Below are 19,101 nucleotides of genomic sequence, written 5' to 3' on the forward strand. Positions count from 1 at the left end.
GAGAACCAGGACCTGTGTGAGTTTAACGGGGGCACAGGAACCGGGGCCCAGGTAAGTTTAAAGGAAGCGTGGGAACCAGGGCTCCAGTATGTAAAAGGGATTGCAAGCAGTGTATCCTGTGAGCCAGAACCTGAACTATCCTGATTTCCAGATTATTGGAGTTTTACTCAGTTCATCCTTGTTGGCTGTGATACTATCATTTTGCATTGCCGCTTGAAGAACTTGGCTAATGGACAGTTTGATGTCATTTGGCTTCAAGCCTTTGCTTTACCCGTTATGGTCACTCATTTCTTGACATCACATATAGTGAATCAAATTAGTTGTACACCATCTTGTACAGATGGAGTTCTTAGAAACACATTGGGACTTAAAAAAAACCTTCAGTTGAAATTAATTTATTCTCTGTCTTCCACCTCATCAGCATCCTTCCTACTACCACCTGCTCAACACTCCTCCTCCCCAGTCCTGATAATGATAATTTTAATTCCAGCGCAAAATGGAAAGAATCTGTGGAGCGTAAATTTCCTCCTCCTCCTCCTCCCCCAAATGAAGACAGATGGGCCATCAGGAGTTAATAGGAGTTTGCTTTAGCAAGTATATCAGAGGCACACATGATGTTGCCCAATCATTGCTGGATGCTCTCCAGTAATTTACACACAACTCTTGATGTTGTCCACTGGTCAGTGAGAACCGGACACAAAGTTTGCAGACCCTCCCTTACCACACACATTATAAAAGCTCACCCTACTCCATGCTGCAAGGCAGCTGTGCTGAGAGGGGATCTGAAAAATGAAATCTATTCTTACTGGAAAGTTGTGTTTGACCTCCCTCAAACCTTGTGATCTTGCCAGTTGCACAAAGAAGTAAGTATAATGATATCTGTAGTGCTTTATGTAACTGTCCTAGTGTCTGGAGAGCAGTGTATTGTGGTAAGAATGTGTGTCTAGTACATATGAGTGTTGACTCCTGTGAATGGGGGGTTGGATTCTTCTGTCTTCTCTTCCTGATGTTACAGGGCTTGTTCTTATGCTATGTAGTACTTATGAATTAGAGCAATGGCTTAATTTTTTTTTATTTTCAGTTAGAAGCCACCAATGTTTTTGCTACTGTTTAAAAAAGTCCTGCTGCAGGGTACTGTAGATTGTTAATGTTTTACACTTGCATGTTTCAGGGACATTTTGGACTACTTTGAGAATACCTATGATTTGGATGAAACATTGTTTAGTGCCCTCAAAGGTAAGGCTGACCACTTTTCAGTGATGGTTTTTTCTCTGTTAAATGTGCTTTAGATTATACCTGGCTAAAAGTTTAGACCTGGGACAAGTTTGCTTTTAACAGTTTCCTTGTCTTTTTCTTAGTGGCAGTAATTTAATCAGGGTTTTTTTTCACAAGAAGCACACTGGTAGTTCAATTTAGAGGCTGCTTTTTTATGTATTAGTCTGGACTGTGGGACATTTATCTATGAAGAGCTTATGATATCATGTGATCCTGGCTTATCAGGCACAGATAATGTCACAGATAATACACACAAGGATGCAGTGGGAATTTAAATTCCATTTGGGAAAGCATCTTAGATGGTATAAGATAATGGATATGAGATGATCACTCATAAATACATGACTTTAAGATGTTCACTAATAAATCCACTAGTAAAACTGGAGAAAAGTCTTTAAAGAAAAGAATGTTGAGACAAAGAAACTCACAAGCATATGAAGTGCGAGGCAAAGAGCTCTTTAGGGCTAGCTGGATAAGCAGAAATTCAGGTTGGGGAGAAGGAACAGAGGTCATGCTGATAGTTGAAATGGGAAGGTGGTAGGATGACGTAAGGGTCATGTACAGGCAGAAGGGAAGTAGTTTAATTTGGCATTGTGTTTGGCTCAGAAGTTGTGGGCCGAAGGGCCTGTTCCTGTGCTGTACTGTTCTGAAGACCTTGAGAAACATGAATAACAGCATAGACTGAATTCCATATTTCTGTGGTGTAGGCTGCAGAGGCTGAATTATAAGTTGCTGACTTTTTGGGAGCTAAAAGCTCCAGTGGTAGATGGGAATCTTGGAAATGTTAGTGGGTCCTCAACCCATCCAGCTCATCTCCAGTTCAGTTCCAGGATTTCTGATCATTTAGGCTGAGCAAACATGATGGCCACACACCAGCTGACTTCAGCTCCAGAATTTACACAGACACCTTCAATGTGCAATTTGGTGCACTCTTGAGTTTGGGAGATAATGAAGAAAGTGTCTAGACATTCAAAGAATCCACCTCTCTTCAGTGACGTCCTCCTGGAGGTACTATGTGAGGATCTGCAGAGGGATACTCTGAAGGACGAGAATATATGAGGAATAGTTAGTAAGTTTGCAGGTGACAGTAAAATAGGTGGTGTTGTAGACAGTCAAAAGGAATATCAAGAATTGCAGTGGGATCTTGATTAGCTGGGTAGTTGGGCTGAGGAATGGCAAATTGAATTTAATTCAGATAAGTGTGAAGTGTTATAGTTTGGAAGGACAAATCAAGGTAGGACTTTTACATTGAATGGAAGGGCCCTGGGTACTGTTGTAGAACAGAGGGACCTTGGAGTACAGATGCATAATTCCCTCAAAGTGGAGTCACAGGTAGATAGGGCAGTGAAGAAGGCTTTTGGCATGGTGGCCTTCATCAGTCAGAGCATTGATTATAAAATATTAAGATATTTATTTATTAGTCACATGTACATCGAAACACACAGTGAAATGCATCTTTTTGTGTCATTGAGAATGTGCTGGGGGCAGCCCGCAAGTGTCGCCACTCTTCCGGCGCCAACATAGCATGCCCACAGCTCCTAACCTGTATGTCTTTGGAATGTGGGAGGAAACCGAAGCACCCAGAGGAAACCTACGCAAACACATGGGGAGAACGTACAAACTCCTTACAGACAGCGGTGGGAATTGAACCCGGGTAGCTGGTGCTGTAATAGTGTTACGCTAACCGCTAGGTTAAGTTGTTATTGTACAAGATGTTGGTGAGGGCACAGTTGGAGTATTGTGTTCAGTTTTGGTCACCCTGTTATGGGAAGGAGGTGATTAAACTGGAAAGAGTGGAGAAAAAAAAAAGATTTTCAAGGATTTTGCCAGGACTTGAGGGACTGAGTTATAGGGAGAGGTTAGACAGGCTGGGCCTTTACTCCTTGGAGTGTAGGAGAATCAGGGGTGATCAAATAGAGGTATATACTGTAAAATCATGAGGGGCATATTATAGGATGAGCGGTCTTCTTCCGGGGTTGGAGAATCGAAAACTAGAGGACGTAGTTTTGTTAGAGGTGAAAGGTTTAATATGAACCTGAGGGGCAACTTTTTTACACAGTGAGTGGCAGATGTATAGAACTAGCTGCCAGAGGAAATGGTTAAGGCAAATGTATACCTGTCCACATACATTTAAGAAGTATGGATGATAAGAGTTTAGAGGGGATATGGACTGAGTGCTGGGAAATGGGATTAGCTTGAATATACATCTTGTTCGGCATGGACACATCACGTATGGGCCAAAGGGCCTTTTTTTTTGTGCTGTACGATTCTATGACTCTGCTTAATGAAACTGTTCTGCATACCCTGGCTGAACTTTCGGTTACTCCATTATTGCTGCACTGACCATTGGGAAGGTAGTCAGGCCTTACAGTACCTCTCTCCCTGGCCACAGAGCAGCTGCAGAAGGGCTGCCATGGAGATGAGGGAAAACAGGTTAGGGAGGAAGCAGCTATCTCATGCGAGGCCACTGCAAATGGAACTCTGTACACTGTTTGGCCCCACACCATTGCAAGGTAGAGGCTGATCCATCTGACAACTGCTGCAGCACTTTGCACTGAGGTACATGCAGTGCTACACTCTTTGAAGGAGCTCGCAATAATGTTTCTGCAAATAGACCAAGCAATGGAAAATGAGTTTAGCAGAGGCTTGAGTGAAACACAAGGTCATCTCGAGAACCCATTGATTCATGTCTCTCAGCTGCAGGGTCTGTTCCTTGTATTTTTGTGCTTAATGAACAAAGGTTGTGGGTTGCACCTTAATGCACCAACTGGGTTTGATAATATGTGCATGAGATGATGTCAGTGGGTGAGCTAAGGGGAATCATGAGCAGACATAACCAGGCCAATCTCCTGATGGGTGTGGAGCTGAGGGGAAATGATTAGTTGTGTGATTTGACCTGGAGAAAGCTACTTTTGTATGTGAATTGTGCTGAACATGAGCAAATAGTTTCAGTTTCACAGCACTGTCTCTTCATTGATTTATTCACATTTAACAGTGATTGTTGTTTTTGGGTCTGTTTGTTTGTTTAAATATTAGTACGCAATGCAATTGTGAAGTAGCGCAGTCACTTATCTCAAAGCAGCCTGCCCTCTCCCACTGGAAAGAACGGTGGCAGGAAAGGCTAGACCTAAACTTGTATCTGTTCAATGCGTGTTGGGAACAGCCAGCATTTCATTGTTTCCCATATCCAGGACTGACTGAGTGACAAATGCTGCCACCTCTCTCACTCCATACTATCGCCGGACTCCATGTAGAGTCCAACAGCAGAGCCCATTCTGGCTGGGATTCCCCGGCATTGTGCAAGTTAGACCTGAGGTAAAATCATTTTAATGGGAATACTTAGTCTGGAAAAAAGGGAAGGTAAATTATTTTACTCAAGTTCAATATTTTTACTGGTTAGTGAATGTTTTAATGTATTTTAATTAACTTTATTTTTCATTTTTTTCTTAATCAGTTGCATTACTTTTATAGTTTTTAAATGCCTGTGAATATCAGAGACAATTAAAAACTGTAAATTGGAGCCTTTCAGGTTTTGACAGGACACGAGGCTCTCCCTGCCCCCTCCTCCTTTCCTTTTGCCTTTGTTAAAGGCTGTTGGGGTGTTGTGGGGGCAGGACTTCATTGGCATGCCCACCATTGCTTGTTACCATTGAGGCCTCAATACCCTTCACCATTGCAGACTCCACATCCACCCCAGGTAAGTGCAAGTGGTCGGGGACCATAGTTAGCGAGCAAGGTCCACTGAGATTAGGCCCAGTCTGGCCCATTCTACTGTGAGGTTTAAAGTGTAATTAAACTGCCTCAAACATGGGTCTGAAACTATTTTGGCTGTATCTTTGGTTCCCGTCTTGGTTCAGTGCTGGCACTGTGTTAGAAGGTTGTTGGCTCAGGCACACCCAAGAGGCAGGACGCATAACTTGGGCTCTCCCTCCAAGGGCCGCACCACTAGATGTGTCAGCCTTTGGATGGGACATTAAACCAATTCTTGCGTGTTTTGGGTGAGAATCGAGGTTTTGCTGTCTGCAGCCCAAAGAGAACACAGCGGATGATCCTGTTTAGCAAAAGAGACCCGGTCTCTGGTTATCTTTCTACCATTCAAGGGCAATTATTTAATTCTGTGCCCAGTTTTAATCTATAGTTTGTCATTGTCTCTGTTCACTTTTGTTCACCGTTGTTTGTATTTCCATTTAGCACTTCATTTCCTCAGCCATAGAGTTGTGGAAAATCATGTGCAGTCAAGTAAATGTAGTCAATAAAGTGAAATATGGTACTTCCCTTGAGAGACCTAGATATCTAAGGTCACACTACAGATGATAAGGAGTGAGGGGTCTCCTTTTGAAGGACTGAACTGTGAACATGGGTGACAAAAATGAAACAAACCAGTAGCAAGGAACGCATCGGGGTTTGATGAAAGGACATAACCAGGGCCAAAATCAAAGATGTTAGGTCTATTTTGAGAAGAAAGCAAAACAGGCTAGCATGCTGGGAAGGGTTAGGGACCATGAGGTGGCTAAATGATTAGGAGTTGCAGAGTTAAGTGGTGCAAAATTGTTTGGTTATCAAACATGTGGTTTGTATCTAATGGGTTCTACTGGAAAATGGTCAATTACTATGAAGTCCCTCCTCTGTGCTGGCTGCCTGACCCAACCCACCTATTGCTGGTTAAAAGAGATCCCTTTTTATTTTCTTGGAACAGTAAACTTATTTCAAAAAATACTTGAAATATTTGTTTTTTCCAATGTAAATATAGGATGTGCAGTGAATTATTATTCATTATTTGGCTCTGTTCAACCTTCCAGATGAGTCCACCTTCTACCTGTCCCCAGACCGACTCCGGCTGCCTCTGATCTTCTACTTCTGCCATCCTTCAGTGTTCTACATCAATAAACTGCTGCTCGCTGGCCTCATAAAGGTAAAGGTGACAGAAATCCATGATTATTACAGATCAACTCTTAAAACTAAAGCAAGCACTTTATACGGTATTTATCTGGAACAAACACATTTTAAAGCAGAAGGTCAAAGAAATAAATAGTATTGCATTCTTTTATTTATTTTGTCTAATCCCTTGTGCTTAATGTGATTGTTTGGTTGACATAAATAATCAAAGTCCTGAAATATTAATGATAATGCATGGTGCTGTCGTGAGAAAATTTGGCACTTTTTTTGTATTTTCCTCTCTCTTATATTCTGAAGACATTGCCTTTTGTCAAGGTCTGATTCCGCTGGATCTCCCATTGTTCAAGTGATAATGTTTTCCTAAATGATCCTGCCCTTAACAGAAAACCATTTGGATAGCAGATGATAGCCAAATTTTCATGGTGCATATTATGTGTATCCAGGGACTAATCCAGGAGGCAGTTTGAGTGAGTTTTAATTTGGATTTAATGTCTGTTTCACTTGTACTTAGTTTTAGCTTGAAAATGGCGTTAAATCGAAAGAAAAAGAGTTCCATCTCCTGGAGTGTCTTGCAACCCCCCGATGTTACAGGACTCCGACAGGCAACTCAGTACCTTTTGAAGCATAGCCACTGTTTAATGTTGAAATTACATCACCAAACTTGGGCACAGCTAACCCCACAAAAGGCAATGTAATAGTGATAGGATAATTTGTGCATGTGTCACCTAAGGTATAAAATTAGCTTGTAAACCAGTGAGAACAGACCTATTATTTTGAAGACATCTCATGGGGATTTTTTTTTACATCCATCTAAATGTTTAGTATTTTGTCTGGAAGACTGCACTTTCAACTTGAGTTTCAGTCTTGATTTTGGTTCCAGGCCTCTGGAATGGGACTGGAACCCATAAGTTTTAGATTCAGAGTAGAACATGCAGCCAAAAGAGCCAAAGATCACACCAAAAAAAGGTAGAACAGATGTTCCATTCTTATTCTGGAGGATCAGGAATAAAACGTCAGGTTGCAAATTAATAGGGCCAAAATGAAATCCACCTCTGCCTGATCAAGTCTTCAACCAAAAAGATTGTGGTGAGGGAGCTGACAGTTCCACTTGTCCTCTTTTGATTCGAGCTATGCACCAGCAAAAGCTTTTACGTGGGCCACATACTGCTAATCAGTATGTATAGTTATCAAGCTGAGAGCATCCACACTAGTATCAATCCTTTCTTTTTCTGATTGTCCATCTTTGTAGCTCCCAGAGCGAGACTAACAATTTAATGGCAGTTTGAGTTAATACCAACAAGTTCTATGAAGTGGGACAGCACACAGTAGGAACTGGATGCAGACCATTTTAAACTTGTGTCACACAAGATTCTGAGGGAGAATGTCTTTTGTCTGTCAGTCTAGGGTGGAGTCATGTGCAAGCACCACGATTGGCCTCAAAACGGTGGAGTGTGTGGGGAAAGAAAAATCCACTTGGAATTCCTGCATCTAATTAATGTCCAGGAGACCCTGACTGGAGTGTGCGCATGTGGTTATACCAGGATGTGTCTGGATTAAATCTAGTGTGATGCCTTCCAAGGTTGACTTGCATTCTGGGGTTACAGGGAAAAAATAGAACTATATCCCAGGAAGAATTAGCATTTCCAGGATAGAAAATAAATATATGGAAGTAAACATGAGAAACTGTACATTGTAGTTATACAAATTGCTGTTCGTTTTGTTACCCACAGGATCAAGTGAAACCCAGTTTTGAAGCTCTCTTTGAGGCAGGAGTGGATGAGATGTCCTGGGATGACACGGTGTGTAAAATGTTTGCAATAATGGGCAGGGATGGCTGTGCAGAGGCTTCAGATTTCAAGCTGAATTCATTTAAAGTTTATCAACTGTGGGTACTCAAGCAGTAAACCTGAGGATTGGGAAAATTTCAGAATTCAGCAGAGGGAGTACCATGGGATTGGTAAGGAAGTGAGAAGTATAATAAGTATATAAGTGGTGTAGCGAGAAGCTTTAAAAGAGACTCAAATGTTTGTGAAGACATGGAGAAAGGAAAAGATTAACAAGAATTAATGTGGATCCCTGACAGACTGAGACAGGAGAAATTATATCAGTGAATGATAAATTCGCAGAGAAATTAAACAAATATAGAAGACACCAAAAACTCCCAGAGCTAGTGGAGAACAGCAAGTCTAGAGTGAATGAGGAACTGAAAAAAAAAGCATTAGATTCACTGGGCTAATTTCTGGAATGAAAGGTTTGTCCTATAAACCAAGGATGTTGTATTCTTTGGTGTTTCGAGGAGTGAAGGATAATCTCATTAATGCTATAAAATGCAAAGGGTGGGAGAAGGGAGGAGTGGTAACAATGTAGTTGTTGAGATGTTTCCACTAGTGGAAGAACCTCAGATGAGGAAATGTAGTTGCAAGATAAGGGGACGGTTATTTAAAACTGAGATCCATAGGAATTTCTTCTCACAGAGGGTGGTGAATCTCTGGAATTGTCTACCCCAGCATATTATGGAGGTAAGATCACTGGAGGTATTTAAAAATGAAATAGTTAAATTTTTGAGGAATTGCAGAATTGAAAGCTATGGGAATCTGCCACAGAAGAGTAACTGAGGCCTGGGGCTGATCAGCCATGACGTACTGAATAGCAGGGCATCCCTGATGGCCAAGTGGTCAATTTGTGCTCCTCATTTCTTGTGTTGTTGACAGGATAGATTCAAGGATGATGTTTTTCCTGGCTGGGGTGTTTAGAACTAAGGGTCACAGTCTCAAAGCTACGAGGTTGCCCATTCAGGACAGAGATGAAGAGAAGTTTCTTCATCCAAAGAGTGTTGAATCTTTGGAATTCTCTTTCCAAGAGGGCAGTGACGATTCGTTCACTGAGTATATTCAGATCAGAGATCACTGGAATTTTGGGTATTGAGGGAACCAAATGACATAAGATTAGAGTGGGAAGGTGGACTGAGGTAAAAGAACTGCCATTACTATGTTGGATATTGAAACAGGGGTTGTGTGACTTAATCCTGCTTCTATTTCCTGCATTTTAATGATCCGTCATGAATTACTAACCCTGAGGACACGGCATTGTGCCACCTTTGTACCATATTCTTTCCCTGTTTCCTCCCTTTTTATTGCTCTTTTTCTTTTGAATGTGACATCACTTTATAAGAAGTGTGGACCTGCAGCTGTTAGCAGCTCCATAAGAGATGGTGTATGAAACCATTCTTCATGGCTACGTCAGGAGGTCTAGTGTATGCAGGCTATTTAGTCACACAATGTCTGCTGGTAGAGCTGGTTCCTGCTCATTACTCGTTGTCCACACTGGTAAATAGAGCTTGGTTCTGATTGAAGTAGAGTCCATCCTTCTACAGGTCATTGTCTTCTACTCTTCAGAACACCAATCAGTGAGCAGCATCCCCAAAGGATAGCAAAATTGATCTCCTCTGCTGAATATAGTTGTGCACAATTAAAGCAACATTTTCCCTCCTTTTCTAAAGTTATATGTTCCAATGGACAATATTTAACAGCCACACATTTTGAAAACTTACCTTGGGACTCTGAACAAAATGGACAGGATTCTATCAATTACAATCATACTGTATGTACCCAGGCAGGTGATCAGCAAGGAATCATGAAGACAAAGTTGCTTTTGCAGCTGACATAGACAGAAAGCTATGCAAGCTACAGAGCATAACTGACTACATCTGAAACCAAGCAAGAACCATTCTGAATGTCTGACTTCCTGAATGGTTACATTAGCTTGTGCCCAAAAATGAAGCTCTAATTAGTAATATTGTTGTGGCTTCGATCGACATCTTGTTTCTAAAATCAAGTTGTGAGGGTGGTAATAATGCCTGATTGGCATTTTTCCTCCCTCCTGCAGTGGAGAAGTGCCGAGTCTGTAGTTAGTGTTTCCTCGAGGAGTCCTTGCTCTGGCTGAGTGGACACAGGTTGTAGGCGTGACCTCTAGTCCCACTGTTCCAGGGAGCATCAGTTTCCAAGATATTCCCGCTCTAGAACTTCTTTCCCATTTATTTGAAACGTCTGTTCTTTGAGTATTTTTTAAATTTCTCTTTGAATTTCTTCCATCATCTCACCTGCCATCTGAAAGCACCCAGGATGTAGTTCAAAGTATATTTCTACCTCCAATGTCACATTCAGCTGAACATTCCTCATGTGCTTCCAGGCTGTCTTGGCTGCCTATTCTATGGCACTGGTTCATTACAGTCAAGTCAGATCCTAACCTTGCCTGCTGTCCACAATTTCCATAAGGATAGCAAAGTACATTCAAAGGGTGCAATGATAGCTGATCTTTACTAATGTCATCTCCACCCTCCTGTTGATTTCAACTCACTCAGCACAGGTTAGAGGCTGATCGTCCAGTCTTTTGAGGTTCACGGGCAATATGCCATAGGGCCACAAAAGGAAGGCAAAGGAAGAATTTTCTTTTCAAGTGCTTTGTAATTTTGCAATTTATCAAAAGCTGTTTTAATGTCATTAGGAGAACTATCGACTGGGGGGAAGCTTTAACTGGCCTACGTTATGGGAATGCGTTGAGTACCGGAGGAAGGTACGGGACATAGTTCACAAAGTCATCCAGGAGACTCCATTAGAGCTTCCAGTAACAATGGACAGTCCTTGGGTAAGTAGCTGAATACTCTTCTATCAAAATCAAAGAGCTCCATGATAAAGAGATGTACTGTTTACTCAACTCTTGCATCCCTCATTCAATTTCTGTTACTATTGACAAAAGCAAACCTATGTGGAAGTTAGGCTGACGTCTGAGAAATTCTTCTCAAACTGTATGTATCCAGCCAAATTCCAGGTGACCATCTGTTGCAGCATGCCTCAGGGAACTTTACCAGTGATTAGCCTGCACCAGGGCTGAGTGTTCATTGGACAGTATAGAGGCAACTTTAATTGTATGTTATTTCATAGACTAAGAATGTTTGATGTACAAGAGTAAAAGGTGCCTTACATTTCACCTGATCCATGGAATATCTGACTTTGGGTCTTTGATGCAGGATGTGGAAAGAGACCTGTCCTGGCATTCTTTTATGGTAGCACGGGGTGCCTGAGATAAAAACCTGTTCTATTTCCCAGCACTAATGATCTCACTTTAGTGGGTCTGGGCACTAACAATGATCTCATCAACAATAATAGAAACTGCCAGATGGGGTTTTTTTTTTGTGACTAAACAATCTGTCTGTTTCTTGTAAATTGAACACTGGGAAATTGACTGACATTGCAGCCAGTATTCGCTATTACCCTGCAACTAATAACAGGGTTGTGCAGTGGTACCTTTATGTCCTATGCCACATTTTTCATTATAATAATTTCTAGCAATACACATTTCCTTATTCTTGATCACCTTGTGCTCCCTGCTTTGTGGCTACTGAACCTTCCAGAGTAGGGTAGGTGTTGAGAAGCTAATCAAATGTGGGCTATTGCAATTAAATGTCACCAAAGGCACAACACTAAGGGTGGAGGGGCCTGTTCCTGAGCTGTTCTGTTGGAAGTTCTTATGTTCCTTTGCTCAGAGGCAGGTCAACATTAGAAGGAACAACTGTGTGATGAAGCCTTTTTCTCATATGACAGGGCTTAGATCTTCAGCATCCAAACCACCAGCTCTGCTGAGATGAGCTAGTTGTGACGTTTGGGATCAAAACCTGGACCTTGTAGGTTTATGCCTGGTTGGACTGAACTTTCAAGTGAATAAACATAGAACATCGCAGCACAGTACAGGCCCTTCGGCCCATGATGTTGTGCTGTCATTTTATCCTGCTCTCAGATGTATCTAACCCTTCCTTCCCACATAGCCCTCCATTTTTTCTATGATTCATGTGCCGATCTAAGAGTCTCTTAAACATCCCTAATGTACCTGCCCCCACAACCTCTGCCGGCAGTGCATTCCACGCACCCACCACTCTCTGTGTAAAGAAAACAAAAACCCCTGACATCCCCCTTATATCTTCCTCCAATCACCTTAAAATTATGCCCCCTCATGTTAGCCATTTTTGCCCTGGGGAAAATGTCTCTGACTGTCCACTCAATCAATGCCTCTTATCTTGTACACCTCTATCAAGTCACCTCTCGCCCTCCTTCTCTCCAAAGAGAAAAGCCTTAGCTCACTCAACCTATCCTCATAAGACATGCTCTCCAATCCAGGCAGCATTCTGGTAAATCTCTGCACCCTCTCTAAAGCTTCCACATCCTTCCTATAATGAGGCGACCAGAACTGAACACAATACTCCAAGTGTGGTCTGACCAGAGTTTTATCGAGCTGCAACATTATCTCGTGGCACTGGAACTCAATACCCTAACTAATGAAGGCCAACACTACATATGCCTTCTTAACAACCCTATCGACCTGCATGGCAACCTTGAAGGATCTATGGACGTGGACCCCAAGATCCCCCTGTTCCTCCACACTGCTAAGAGTCCTGCCATTAACCTTGTATTCTGCCTTCAGATTCGATCTTCCAAAGTGTATCACTTCACACTTTTCCGGGCTGAACTCCATCTACCACTCCTCAGCCCAGCTCTGCGTCCTGTCAATGTCCTGTTGTAAGCTACAGCAACCTTCTACACTGTCCACAACACCACCAACCTTGGTGTCATCAGCAAACTTACTAACCCACCCTTCCATATCCTCATCCAAGTCATTTATAAAAATCACAAAGAGCAGGGGTCCCAGAACAGATCCCTGCACAACACCAATGGTCACCGACCTCCAGGCAGAATACACTCTCTGTCTTCTATGGGCGAGCCAATTCTGAATCCACACAGCCAAGTTTCCCTGAGTCCCATGCCTCCTGACTTTCTGCATGAGCCTTCCATGAGGAATCTTATCAAGCGCCTTATTAAAATCCATGTACACCACATCCACTGCTCTACCATCATCAATGTGCTTTGTCACATCCTCAAAGAATTCAGTCAGGCTCATGAGGCATGACCTGCCCCTCACAAAGCCACGCTGACTGTCCCTGATCAGCCTATGCTTCTCCAAATGTCCTGAATCCTGTCTCTAAGAATCTTCTCCAGTAATTTGCCCACCACTGAAGTCTCACAGGTCTGTATTTCCCAGGGTTATCCCTACTCCCTTTCTTGAACAAAGGAACAACATTTTCCACCCTCCAATCATCTGGCACTACTCCTCTGGCCAGTGAGGATGCAAAGATTATCGTCAAAGGCGCAGCAATCTCTTCCCTTGCTTCCCTTAATAACCTTGGGTATATCCCGATGGCCCCGGTGACTTATCTATCCTAATGTTTTTCAAAAGTTCCAGCACATCCTCTTTCCTCATGTTGACGTGGCCTAGCGTATCAGCCTGTTGTATGCTATCTTCACAAACGTCAAGGTCTCTCTCACTGGTGAATACTGAAGCAAAATATTCATTAAGGACCTCCCCTACCTCTTCCAAATCCAGGCACATATTTCCTCTTTTATCCCTGATTGGTCCTATCCTCACTCCAGTCATCCTCCTATTCCTCATATACATGTAGAACACCTTGGGGTTTTCCTTAATCCTACCTGTCAAGGCCTTCTCATGACCCCTTCTAAGTCCATTCTTATGCTCCCTCCTGGCTATCTTGTAACTCTCCAGAGCCCTGTCTGATTCATGCTTTCTAAACATTTGGTAAGCTTTTTTCCTGTTGACAAAATGTTCTGCACCTCTTGTCAACCATGGTTCCTTCACTCTACCATCCTTACCCTGCCTAGTATCAGGTCCAGTATGGCCTCTCCTCTAGTCAGCCTGTCCACATGCTGTGTCTGGAATCCTTCCCGGACACTCCTAACAAACTCTGCCCCATCTATCCACTTTACACAAAGGAGGTGCCAATCAATATTAGGGAAGTTGAAATCACCCATGACAACAACCCTGTTATTTTTTGCACCTTTCCAAAATCTGCCTCCTGATCTGCTCCTTGGTGTCTCTGCTGCTATTTGGGGGGGGAGGGGCGGGGGCGAGGGGGGAAAGAATCTGTAGAATACTCCCAATGTTGAGTTTCTTGCAATGAAGGCTTTTCAGATTGTTTCCCAAAGGCTGCAGTGCATTGCAACAGTTTTCTTGTATAGAAAATGACAACAAAATAAAAGCCAACCCTCATTTTTATCCTTTCCCTCCAGTGGGCAATTTTTATGGGATTTGAGCACGAGCGAATCCATATAGAAACTTCATCCGTGCTAATTCGTCAGCTGCCAACTCACTTGGTTCAAAGGCCTCAATATTGGAAATATGCCTCCTCAAAGAGTGGTCAGTGGATTTTTCATATTCACAGTGTAGCATTCCTAGTTGGCAAAAATATCTCTCTAGGATGGCATTATATTCTTGTGTGATTGGAAATGACCTCTGGTGGCTTGCATTTTGTGATCACTCCTGACACATTAGTGATTTGGTCATGGGGTTAGAGATTAGTGTCTAAGCCTGCAGAGGATCAATAAATAGGAGGTAAAGTAAATTATTTTGAAGAAGCCACAAAAGCAAGCTGATACAATGGTGAATAAGCATAGTGGCAGATTAAACTGTGTGTCAGTAAATCCTGAAGTGCTACCTTTCACTAAAGTAATTATTTTATTTTGATCATTATAATATAGGAGAACTGAGAAATTTGCAGCATGAATTCACAAGATATTAAAAGTAATTCCACATTGATAACAACACACAAAAAGCTGGAAGAACTCAGCAGGTCAGGCAGCATCTATAGTGGGAAATGGACATCATCAGGACTGGAAAGAAAGAAGGGAAGTAGCCAGTATAAAAAGGTGGGGGAAGGGGTGGATCCAGAGCTTGGCAGGTGATGGGTGGATCCAGGTGAGCGGGTGATAGGCAGGTGGGGGAGGGGAGAGAGTGGGAATGATGTAAGAAGCTGGGAGGTGAAAGGTGGAATTGACAAAGGGCTGAAGAAGATGGAATCTGATAGGAGAGGACAGTGGTCCATGGAATGAAGGGAAAGAGGTGGGGAGGGGAACTGGTGGGAGGAGTGTGTGGGTGATGGGCAGATAGAGAGGGTGGGGCAGGTGAAAGAGAGAGGGTGGTGGGGGCTGGTGGAATAAGGGGGAAAAAAGAGAAACAGAGGGGAGTATTTACTGAAAGTTAGAGAAGATAATGTTCATGCCATCAGGTTAGAGACTACCAAGGCAGAATATGAGGTGCTGTTCCTCTAATCTACAGTATGTCTAGCCTCAGCTTGGTGGTAGAGGAGGCTGTGGACAGACATGTCAGTATGGGAATGGGAAGTGGAATTAAAATGGCTGGCCACTGGGAGATCCTGGCTAGCACGATGGAGGGAACGAAGGTGCTTGACGAATTGATCCCCCAATCTGCATTGGGTCTCGCCGATGTAGAGGAGGCCACACCAGGAGCACTGGATGCAATAAATAACGCCGATGGATTCACATGTGAATGACTGCTTTTTGGTAAGAGGGACAATATAACAGTTGAACTGCATTGCCAATTTTGTGCATAACGGTAATATTACAGCAGTTTGAATATCAATGTATAGTTTTCGTCCATACTATTGGAATGCCAGTGAGCAAAATTCATTGGAATGCGGTCTGGGAAGAAGAAATATTTTTAAAATGTTTTTGTCAAGTTAGAAGTTGATGGTTTAAAAGGTGTGTAAAATCATGTAGTGATAATGTTGCGGAGATAGAAATTGATCATTTTTACAAATAAAAAGAATTGAGTGTAGATATAAAAGTACATCCATGAGGCTTAGGGAAGGAATTAAAGTTGATGAGATTGTGTGAGTTAGTGACTGAAACAACAACCAAACTGCTTGGGATTGGGCAGGGGGGAAGGTTTCCCCCATGATCTAGCATCAGTTCAGGTGAGATCACACCGGAAACAGTATGCGTTTTCCTATGGACTGCTTTAGGGCAACACTGGCAGGGGCCATTTTTGGCTTCAGCTGGCTTGTGCTCTGGGAAATTCAGAGGAAATGGTGGACAGAAGGAACTCAAATAGAACAGTTTAAAGATTGCACAGATTCAAATATAATGTTCTCATTACTTGTCATTTTATTTTAAGCAAAGGAGAATAGAGCGCTCCCCTTAACAGTAATCAACATTTTTTGATTTGCATTCTCATTTTTACCTGCAGATTTACAGTCATTTGCCAACCCCCTAATCAAAGTCTCAGCTTCCAGAGTTACTTTTGGAAAACCGAGGAATTTCCCATCTTATGGCTGGGACAATGAGTATGGACAAATGATAACAGAGTATGTATGCAAAATTCCTATTGGAAAGTACAGAATGTCTTTGTACATTCAAATTCCAGTAAGCGCACACACAGGCAGTATGTTTAGCCAAGAACTGGACAAAGAAAGGAAATCAGAAAAAATTGTTGGAGACAGAAGGAAATTAGCTGATTACTGTGGAATGGGAGTAGCAGACTCAGGAACAGGGTTTTAAATAGAGTGAGAAGGAGTCATTGGGAGTAACCTTTTCCAAGGAGTTATAGATGTGTGGCACAAGCAAACGGGTAAATCTTTCACTGAAAAAGAAGGGCGATTTAGTTGTTTGACTGATTGTTAAGCAGTGGTCAGTTTAATGCACTGGAGTGACCTGCCAGGTCGGTCTGGAGGTCAGTGAAGAACCAGCCACTATGATGTTGCAGTCCAATAATAAAGACATTGTCATGTCTACTAGTTTCTGGTTTAGTAAGAGCTCTGAAATACCAGTCCAAGACTCCTGTCCATTATCTGTCTAAGAGTAGGATTCAAGGTTGTAGCTATAACAATAATAACAATATCGTCTTGTACTTAAAGAACACCTTTGATGCAGCAAAACTTCCCACGCCATGTCATAGAAACATTGTTAATAAAATTTATCTTGTTTCTATTTGTGGGAGCTTGCTGTGGACAAATTGTTTGCTGATTTCCTAAAGTACAATAGTAACTCCATTTCAAAAGTACTTCATTGGCTTGGGACCTCTGTGGTGGAGCTGCAGATTCATAGCTGCAGCAACCCAGGTTCAATCCCGACCTCGGATACTGTCTGTGAAGTTTTCATGTTCTCCCTGTGACAGCATGGGTTTCCTCCAGGTGCTCTGGTTTCCTCAAAGATGTTGGGTTGGTAGGTTAATTGGCCATTTAAATTTCCCCTAGTGTGTAGGTGACTGGTAGGACCTGGGCGGAGTTGATGTGAATGTGCAGAGAAGAGGTGGAAGGGAAAACTAATGAGGGAATGGGATTACTCTTTGAGCCAATGTAGACTCGATTGGCTGGCTATTGGGTCTATCCTACTCTGGAAATATGGGTGATGTGGTAAGAGATTAGTCATTAAGTATGCAACATGCATGCAAATATTTTTCTTTAACTGTTGTAAATGCATTCTGGTAGTGTGCCAGAGTTTGAAGCCAGCAAGTACCTAACAACAAATGGAGAATATTTGAAGTTTGTGCAAGATGGAGGATATGAAAAGAAAAATTACTGGACCAAGGAAGGCTGGGAATGGAGGAAGTTCTATCAAGCTCAGCATCCCACGTTCTGGGTCTGTACTAAAGGTAGGAACCACTTGGATTTTCCAACTAGTGAGAGGCAGAACAATAGATCAGAAATTGTATTGCTTCTTTCATTAGCTGAGACTGAACCTTGTGGAGTAAATGCTGGAAAGAAATATTTAAAAAAAAGAGAAATATTTGAAATGACACCAAGATGAATCAATATTTTAAGAATAAAAATAAATTAGTAATTAAGCATGCACAATGATGAAAGTCAATGTATTACTGTTCTCAAATAAACACATCCAAATATGACTTAAATATTCCTAAAACTTGTGTGTAGGGAAAAAATTTCTTAGACTGTAACTTTACATTTGTCACAATTTTCATTCGCACTTTTGGGTCAGTACTTATTATTTCAAATTGCTTTGTCAACATGTTCCTTTCATTTTGACTGTGTCAACTGCCATTAAATCAATGGCTAATTGGAAGATTTTGAAATCTTTTGCATGAATTTACTTCCATATTCCATGTTCAAAAATACTACTTTCACCATCCAGGTAGCTGTTTGTTTATCAAGCTAGTTCCATGCTGGGCAATTCACTTACCTGGGGCAACAGATTGAAAAATTGGATATAACTGGCTAGTAGTTTAGACACTAGTGTGTTAATTGAGCAGCTTGATTTATTAGAGTTCATTCCATGATCCCACAATCCTTGTGGGAAATGCACATGTGGACGGATCTTGGCTTGAAATTGCAAACTTTAATGTTGCAGCTGTGATTAGGTGATCCATAATCCTTGCAAACATGCCAATACTTTGAGATTGTGAAGTTATGGAATCTATTGTTTAAACTGTGTTTCAAATAGGCACTATGTGCTCATATCCTCGAAGAGCTGGGAGCCCTTTTTTTCTAAATATACCTGGCATAGTAGAAGATAAAATGGAACTGCTTTACCATCTTTACCAAACATGCAAGTGTGAGCTTCCTTAGCTATTGAAGGTAATGGTAGTAACTCTCAGTCTCCAATGTTCCCTATTGCATTTCAGAACCAACTGAGAGTACTGGCAGTGGCTGGACCATTGTTAACTATTTCCTGTACAACGAAGGGTTCCAGTGGGATCACCCTAATCAGGTGTACCTGTCACTGCCGGATATTTACTGCCCACCTCAAACAAGTACAAGTAATTAACAGTTGCTTATTTCGGCTTAGTAAGCTCCCAATGGGTCCACGAGTAAATGCACCAAACCATGTATATCAAGTTTAGCCCTTAGCTGACCTCAGTGAGGTTGGAACTTGGAGCATGATAATTTGTCTCTTGAAGGAGCAGTCACGCAGGGTTCACAGAAATTGTGGTGCATTGGTTTATGGGTGGATCTACTGTAAGGAGGAAGCCAGTGTCACCTTTCATGTTGGAATAGCTTGACAACTTCCTCTGTATCAATGTTTGCAAAATGAGCAGCCTTGTGACTAGTAGTGA

At 42.1% G+C, this 19,101-nt stretch overlaps 1 protein-coding gene across 6 annotated transcripts in view; it reads left to right on the forward strand.

The window, feature by feature from the left end:
• Positions 1 to 709: 709 nt before the first annotated feature.
• LOC127567942 (uncharacterized) overlaps positions 710 to 19,101 on the forward strand; it is a 51,538-nt gene continuing 33,146 nt past the window's right edge. For 4 of the 6 annotated variants that reach the window (XM_052011169.1, XM_052011170.1, XM_052011172.1 and 1 more), the window contains exons 1-8: positions 710 to 863; positions 1,172 to 1,236; positions 6,075 to 6,187; positions 7,902 to 7,970; positions 10,675 to 10,815; positions 14,304 to 14,430; positions 16,279 to 16,396; positions 17,519 to 17,682. In XM_052011169.1, coding sequence (XP_051867129.1) covers positions 790 to 863; positions 1,172 to 1,236; positions 6,075 to 6,187; positions 7,902 to 7,970; positions 10,675 to 10,815; positions 14,304 to 14,430; positions 16,279 to 16,396; positions 17,519 to 17,682 — 871 coding nt within the window. In that variant the 5' untranslated portion in view covers positions 710 to 789. The remainder of the gene's footprint in view (positions 864 to 1,171; positions 1,237 to 6,074; positions 6,188 to 7,901; positions 7,971 to 10,674; positions 10,816 to 14,303; positions 14,431 to 16,278; positions 16,397 to 17,518; positions 17,683 to 19,101) is intronic. The other 2 variants (XR_007955962.1, XR_007955961.1) reach the window with 1 other exon arrangement.

Source organism: Pristis pectinata, chromosome 3 (genome assembly GCF_009764475.1).
Source record: "Pristis pectinata isolate sPriPec2 chromosome 3, sPriPec2.1.pri, whole genome shotgun sequence".
Taxonomy (NCBI): domain Eukaryota; kingdom Metazoa; phylum Chordata; class Chondrichthyes; order Rhinopristiformes; family Pristidae; genus Pristis; species Pristis pectinata.